Source organism: Poecilia latipinna, unplaced genomic scaffold, assembly GCF_001443285.1.
Source record: "Poecilia latipinna isolate Pla-1442-1.1 unplaced genomic scaffold, P_latipinna-1.0 Scaffold144, whole genome shotgun sequence".
In the NCBI taxonomy this organism is placed as follows: Eukaryota; Metazoa; Chordata; class Actinopteri; order Cyprinodontiformes; family Poeciliidae; genus Poecilia; species Poecilia latipinna.
Window position 1 is genome coordinate 19,862 of NW_015112760.1, and position 7,674 is coordinate 27,535.

At 40.1% G+C, this 7,674-nt stretch overlaps 1 protein-coding gene across 1 annotated transcript; it reads right to left on the reverse strand.

Moving 5' to 3' along the window:
* Positions 1–937: 937 nt before the first annotated feature.
* Positions 938–7,198, reverse strand: pdk2a (pyruvate dehydrogenase kinase 2a). The gene is made up of 11 exons (XM_015029084.1): positions 6,974–7,198; positions 6,101–6,242; positions 5,606–5,677; positions 5,285–5,469; positions 3,964–4,053; positions 3,700–3,777; positions 3,295–3,371; positions 3,087–3,185; positions 1,957–2,067; positions 1,615–1,728; positions 938–1,519 (listed from the first exon to the last, which is right to left on the reverse strand). The coding sequence occupies exons 1-11, from the start codon at positions 7,089–7,091 to the stop codon at positions 1,379–1,381; spliced, it is 1,227 nt and encodes a 408-aa protein (XP_014884570.1). The 5' UTR covers positions 7,092–7,198; the 3' UTR covers positions 938–1,378.
* Positions 7,199–7,674: the final 476 nt, after the last annotated feature.

The following is a 7,674-nucleotide window of genomic DNA, read 5'->3' on the forward strand; positions in this document are numbered from 1 at the left end:
ACAGGCGAATAGACTGACAATAGCAATGAACAACGTAGCTAAAAGTGCAGCAAGAAGTTTCTTTTCAACTATCCGATGATGGAACGGCGGCTCTACCTGATCTCTTTGCCAGCGACACTAAACCAGTAGGTCTGTGTGCTTTGTTCACGTCTCTCTGTACAGATTTAATTAACAACCTTATAATGCCCAAACACACAAGACAAAAAAAAAAAGACAAGACAAAAATACCATTTTGCCTTCAGGTGTTTTTATTAACTGTATTTACATTTATTTCAGTCAAAGTGTAGCTATAAAAATAACATTTTGCATACTGCATGAGTTAGATTAACACAATAAAAACTATTGTGAACACACCTGGACCCTCGACAGTCTCATTTGGCACAGTGTGCGAAAAACTGGCCTATTAAAACCACAAACATGGCACCCACTGAGACTTAATAACACTCATTTATAATGACTTTGTCTTCAAGCTTTTAGTTTTGAGACAAGGCTGGCAAATACTCTGATGGACCGACAGCAAACTTGGGCCCAGTGGGGCTGCGGCTTGTTAAAAACGATGCCCTTTTTCTTTGTAGTTCTTACAAACAATGCACAAAAAAAAGAGGATTAAATTCAGCCTGGTCCAAAAAACTGAGCACAAGATCAGTTTTTTTTTTTTTTTATACTTACAAAGGCTGAAATACAGAAAGTCTGTAAGAAAATTCATGCAAAAAAAAAGAAAAAAAAGAAAAGAAAACTCAACTTCAGAGTCTAGCATTTGCTCAAAATTTCCAAACCCAACACCGTTACAGTACCATCAAATTTAAGGTGCAAATATCAGTTGTGATAGTTCAAGTATTTAAACAAGACGTGCCTTTGGGAGGATTTGCTACTATAACGCATAGATGAACAACAAATTTCCCCTGTTATGTAAAAGCCTCTACATCTAACTCAAAACTGCTGGATCTCTTTCAACTTCCTCTTCTTCTTCTGTCCACTCTTACTCTCGACTTCTCCCTCATTTCCGGGCACCCGATAACTCGCTGGGTGCCCTCCTCCGTCTCCCCCTACCTGCACACGACTCCACCTTTTACCGCCGAGTCTCGTTTCAGCAGCGCTCGGGCTGCTTCACCAGGTCTCCATGGTAACTTTATTTAAATGTCCTGTTGGTAGCAGTTCTGAGTTTGTCTAATTTCTCTATTGCAGACAGAAACCAAAATGAATGACAGAAGCTGGAAATGACATGCTACTGGTGACGCCGGCTGAAATCTGCTCTGGTTCTGGGAGGTGCGAGAAGCTCGTCTGCTTCGGCGGACGATCCCATGGGAATACTAGGACGTGGTTCATGGAGAATCCATGCTTTGTAGTCTTAAAGCGGCGGCTGCGTCCGAAGGTCTGACTAGGCCACCTTGTATTTGCGCAGATCTAAGGGTTCTTTACTGGGCACGCACCAGTCATCAGCCTCCTGGCACATTTTGTAGTTCTTCAGAGCGGTTTTGTTGTACACTGGCAACCTTTCGATAGAGTCCGTGGAAAGAGCCTAGAGGGACATACCATAAAAACAAATTTACTAAATCAAAAGGAAGTTCTCACCCGACTGTTTTGTGCCACAATTCCATGCACAGACTAGTTCACCTTCAAGTAGATGACGGCATCTGTGCCGAAACCCTCCATCGAGTAAACGTGCAGATCCCCCTGGAAATACTTGGCGTACAGACGAGAAATGGGAAGGCCGTAGCCGAATCCAGCCTGCAGAGAAAGGGGAAAGGCTTAAAACTTGTCATTCGGAACTAGTAGCACCTTATTTTAGATTCGCTTTTGATGACTGTAGGGAGATAACGTCAAATGACAAAAAAAAAAAAAAAGGTGGCAGAAATGCAATCTCTACAGAGCATAGTCTATATAAAAGACTAAAAACATCTTTGAGAAGCACAAAGGTTGAGAGCATCTGTACATCTAAACCAAAACCCTCCTTACCAACGGTGTGCTGGAGTGGTCGCTGATCTGTGGAGCAGGAGCTGTGGAGTACATGTAGCTGAAAAGGTTCTCGATCTTGCGAAACGGGACGCCGCCGCCTCTGTCGCTCACCTACGGGGGGGGCAGACAGAAAAACAGAAGACATGAATGAGTGCTGACGGGAGATGAGCGCTAACCTGGTCAAAAATGAAAAGATTAGATAGAATGTTGTAATCGTTAAACTGCAGATTTTGCAAGTAAAAGCTAATATATATATATATATATATATATAGGTTAATGATTAATTAATGATTAGCACAGATGTATACATAAAATATTTTGAAAAACGCAACTACTACTACTACTACTAGTTTAAGGCAGGATGATAATTTGGATTACTTAGCAACCACTGTTTGATACATGTAGAGAAAGTGTCCAGTGTTTTTCAGCCTTGCTACTACAGCAGTTTAGTTACGCTTAATAAAGGAAAGCTTTCAGCTTACATTGCAACTGAAAGTAGACTTGGCTCAGTACTTCTGGGTCTATATTGTTTCTCTCCTAAATGAAGACATTAAAGTTATTGCTGGTATTAGTCCAGTCTGCCCTTAATTTCTCTTTGTCATCAAAGATACTCCTGACCCAGAGCTTTTGTTTTTATAATAATACATAGGTCATCTGATTTTCTCTACAGCGATTCTGTTTGTTCAACTGGGCCAGTTGTAGCAAGATGACAACCAGATGCCTGCTGATCCCGGTGAAACGTCGGGCTGACTGTAAAAGCACAATTCATATTGACTTATCTTATCGGAGAGGCTACAGAAAGCGCGGCGATGAAACGAGGACTAAAACGTTACATAAGTGGGACAGATCAAACATTCAGAGAGCAAAAACAACTTCTGCTGGGAAATACTGGCTTCATTTAAATCTGACACATTGAAAGACAAAACTGATCACATTCAGATTTCTTAAGACTGGTCAGTGCAAAGATCCTGAGAGAGGATAAAGATTTGGTGTCTTCCTGCCCCAAAATAAAATATTTTATCTGACCATGAAGCATATTCTTTACTGCCCTTTGAAGTTGTAAAACTATGTGCACTCATCTTATGCAATGCTGGAAATGTAGTGGCCCTGCACTTTAAACTTTGTCTCACCTTGATTGACATGTCCTCTCCACCGAGAGACACCATGACCTTAATGGGTGGGAGGTTGTTCCTGTTTTCATGAGTCTCAATGGTAGCTCTCATTGCATTCTACAAAGGAAAAAAAAAAGAAACTTAGAATTCTTTTTTTAATGATTGTTAATTTTCAATGATTGTTAATTTTAGGCACATGCATGAATTAGAAGGCAGCATCTCCTACCTTGAAAAGCTCAAACAACATGTGATAAAGGTGGGAGGGCACATAAACGATGCTTATTGGGTGACTCTTCGTCTTGTCTGTGCAAAAGAAGAAGAATAAAAAATATTTATATAAATATCTATACAGATATCAGCTCTTCATTCATAATCTGCTACACACAACATCTACTCCCACAATGGGGACATTTCTGAAGGCTGTTGTTTGCTTTGTTTAGGGGAATATAAAAACAAAGGCACAATACACAAATTTTCATTTCATCTGCTTTGTGTTGGTCTGTTTTCAAGAAATCCCCATAAAATACAGTGAAACTTCACAAAAAGTGAAAAAAAGGGGTCAAGGACTATGAAAACTTTTGCATAGCACCAAATCGTTAAACTATATGGAACAAATCACAGGAAAACTTACGGTTCATTTCCTGCAGAACCAAATCAGGAGAGCGGAGGTAGTACTGGTCACACAACATCTTCGCACTGTGGAAGGCATCTGATGAAAATGAAAAGGAACTTAATTTTAATTGCAGACAAAACAAAACACAAAACGTTGTTTTTAAAAGTAGATGAAACATGATTTCAGCTACTTTAAAACCGCAAGGTAGCTGAAAAACAAATGATTGCTATAAATTGTGGCCAGTTTGAGTATTTTGAGGCCTTAAGTCAAGTTCAGACTCACCTTGGACTACATCTCCTACATTGCATTGAGGGTCAATGCTTCCTATTGTGTTTGGGTGGACTGGGTTAGTGGTGCCATCAAACACAAGAGCTGCAAAAAAAAACAAGAGAATAAGGGAAAATCAGGGGTTTTCGACATTTTATATTTTACCTACAAAGTTTTTGCAAGAAAAAAAAGTTTTTAAATGTTTAAAAAGTCTTGTCGATTGCACACTCTTGGTCTTGCCTGTGCAAAGGAAGAGTAAAAGTATTAAGTGGTTTCCATGCATACATGCAGTCATTTTTGCTCGGCCCCTAGTTTGGAAAAACAAAATGTTACGAAAGACGTGCAGGGCATTAAAAGTTGCCCCTGGTGTGAAACTGGTTCGATAGGGACGAAGTTATATAACGCTTGACGTTTCCCCTTCATGCAACAGCAGTTTTGAAATATTTCACTTTGGATCAACGATAGTGTGTGCTTCAGCAGTTTGTGTTTCAACATCGTGGATTATCCAAGCGCTCTATGGCAAACAAAACTAGACTTTGCAGGACCGTTCCAGGTAAAAAGGAAAAAAAAAAAAGACACCGTTCTTTCCTTCTCTTATCTCCTTCTGCACCAGTTGTGCGGGTTTTACTGCACGTATGAATTCAGCTGCAACACAAACGCATAGGGTCCTGAAACATGTCAGCAGCTAAGCAGAGATAGGCTATCTGAGCTGATTAATGAAGAACATGCTGACGCACCTGCGGCCTTATCCACTTTTATTTCTCCTGTCTTTTGGCTCTCATCATTTGTGGGGTGTGATGTTTGGAATAGACTTGTGTAAACTTAAATATGTGAATGTCTGTTGCCAATCCAAATGAGATAAGAAGCTAAACGCTCCCTTTGCTGTCATGTCTACCCAATAATGTTTGATACTCATAGAAATAAATGCAACAAGGGATGATTTTCAGCACAAAACTGACATTTTAAAAACCTAGGTCAATAAATCTGTCCTCTGCTGAACCGTGGCGTCTAAGTAAGGTCAATGATGACTGAAAGAAAAACAAGGAGCTTTTGTTACGTTCGTTGTCTAAATCACCTCAGATTATAACTGTAACGGACATTTTTCAATATTTTTGCCTTTAAGGATTTCTTTTGTGAGTGATTAGGTTGTTCATCAGGCAAGCGACAAATGAAACTTGTAGCACGTCTTTAACAAAAAAAAAAATGCTTTGGTATAAAATAATAATAATAAAAAGAAACAATAATGAAAGTAAACCACAAACGGAAAATATAAATTAAAGAAACAAACACAGAAAAACTAATTATAGCTGAATTTCGAAACTGGTTGTGGGCTTACTGTGCTGGTTGATCAGCATTCGTATGGAGATGCGACTCATGTAGAAGCGATCCAGAAAATACTGGATGTTCTGGTTGGTGACCACATCCTGGGGAAAGACCTCCTTGTATTCAATGACCCCCTGCGCCATGGTCGGCACCACGTCGTTGTGTCTGTTTCTGATGGTAACCAAAGCATCGACAAACCTGGGGAGAAAGTATGGGAGAAAGTATACACCTTCAGCTGTCGGGCACTTGGCATCTTCCAGAAACAGATGCATTTACGCATTAATTGGGAAGTTAGCCTTCTGTTATAACATCTGGACAAGAACTAAAGCCTTACTCTGCAAGCACTCTGTGGTCATCTGGATTCTTGTCTAGGAAGTGAAGGATCTCCATTAAACTCTGACTATACCTGAAAAAGAAAAAGAAAAAGAAGCAAACCCATGAATATATGATGGGAAACATAGGAGGCACAGCAGAGTAAATCTGAAGGAAGTGAAAGTTCATGAAGGAAGGAAAAATAGTGCAGTGAGAAAAACACAGGTCACGTGGGCCTGTGACGGGGGAAACTGGGCTAAAGTTCACAGCTCAGAGCCACTCCCCACCATCCTCCGCTCTGAGCAAGTTGGAGAGAGCACAACTCGGTCACACGGCTTTGTTGTAATTCAGAGTGTTATGTAACTAAAGAGGGCGGATCAACTGCCCCAGTTTGTGGTAAACAACAGCCGCTGTGATTGTAATAAAACTTGGCCACAAGAAAGGGTGACGTTTCAGCCTGAAGACAAAACCCAGGTCAATGAAAGTCAATAGGCCGTCTCCTGGATAAACAACTCACCATCTCTGCACCATCTGAACTGAGGGAGTAGTGAGCAGCTTGTCTGGCAGGAGGTTGATCTCCTTCATGATGTTGGAGAGTCTCACGGGGAGTTCCTGCCTCAAAAAGACAAAGGATGTCTTTTCACAGGCATTGATGGAACCTGAGAGTTAGGAGTAAACAAAGAGGAAAACAATCAATTCTGTTTTTGTTTTTTTTTTCTCACACATATACAAAGTTTCATTTATTCCTTATTGTTCTACTTTCTTTTAGACATTTTGAAGAGTTTTGAGCAAGCACATCCATCAGAAATTTAATTTTGAATTACCTGAGTGTATTTTGAATAAATAAAGTCAAATATGATGTATGTTTAAATGGTCCCATTTGCAGGTTAAAAGTTGTTTTTGTGAACAGTTTTGATGGTAGATAAAGGTCTGAAAGATAGAAAACAATAAATTGAGCAATTTATTTGCAAAAATAAATTCTTTTTCCTCTGTTTCGCTTTAAGTTGCCGAGTTCTTTAGAGTTTAAACCGCCTGAGCAAGCCTATTGACCCAACTTTAAAGTTTGTTTTATTTGAGTACATTTACCATTTTATTAAAGTAAAATTATTCCTTTACATAAATTAACACCTGCAGATTATGACTTGTTTTTTTTTTTGTGACCAGTTAGAGGCAAAATGGTGCAGCCCGAGTTTGCAGCAGATCTGATGCAACACTGAGCGCCTATGAACAGCAAATTGCAGCAGGCCCGTGCACAGCACAGCAGATGCATGCTTTGAAATTCACTATTATAACTCACAGCATGAATAAGCGTTGCAGAATTTAGCTACGGATTTAAACCGTTCAGGTAGCTTTGCTAAAATGGACCAAATAAAATTCGAGCTCAACTCACCGAAATCGATGAATTGCTTCATGGAGAGCGGAGACGGAGAGAATTTGGAGAAATGCTCGATGTGCTTCGGCGCGTTGGCCAACGCGGCGTTTTTCATTATAAAGCGTACAAACTTCATGATGGCTATTAGATGGTTCCTTTTTTTTCTTCTAGGTCCAGTTTGTGTCAATAATAACCCCGAAGGGAGGCTCTGCCCCCAGTTTTCTCTGAGTGGGTTGGTTTCTAGCTGCTACGGCTTGCGGGGGGAAAGAAAATACTGATCTTCAACCAATCAGAAGAAAGTAATTTTATTTACCCTCCAGACTGACCAATCGGAGCCGTTAGGAGGCGTGGCTAGTGACGTTTGAACCCTCCCAGAAAGGAAGCGCTTCCAGAACAGTTGAAGCAACGGCTCAAGTAAACATACGTGCTGTTTGGCAGCCCCGCTTCATTCCACGAATCACCAACTGCAACTTTGGTGGGGGCGGGGATGGGCAGGGATATCAGAAACATATGAAGTGGGTTAATATGAGAGTTTATTCAAGTTTATAATTTATTTTTGACTCTAAATCCAAACAATTAACTTCAATTTAATATGAGACATTTAATGCAAGTTTGATTCAACATGCGTTTGTATTTATGTTTGAGCCTTGACTAGGCCATTCAATCAACAAATAAACTTTATTGATTGAGGTCTGACTGCCTGCTTAGGACAGTTGAGC

Coding starts and splice junctions, on each gene's coding strand:
- pdk2a (XM_015029084.1), bottom strand. CDS start 7,091: ATGAAGTTTGTACGCTTTATAATGAAAAACGCCGCGTTGGCCAACGCG. Junction 3,372..3,699: donor GGTTCTGCAGGAAATGAACC/GTAAGTTTTCCT, acceptor TCTTTTGCACAG/ACAAGACGAAGAGTCACCCA. Junction 1,729..1,956: donor ACCACTCCAGCACACCGTTG/GTAAGGAGGGTT, acceptor CTTTCTCTGCAG/GCTGGATTCGGCTACGGCCT.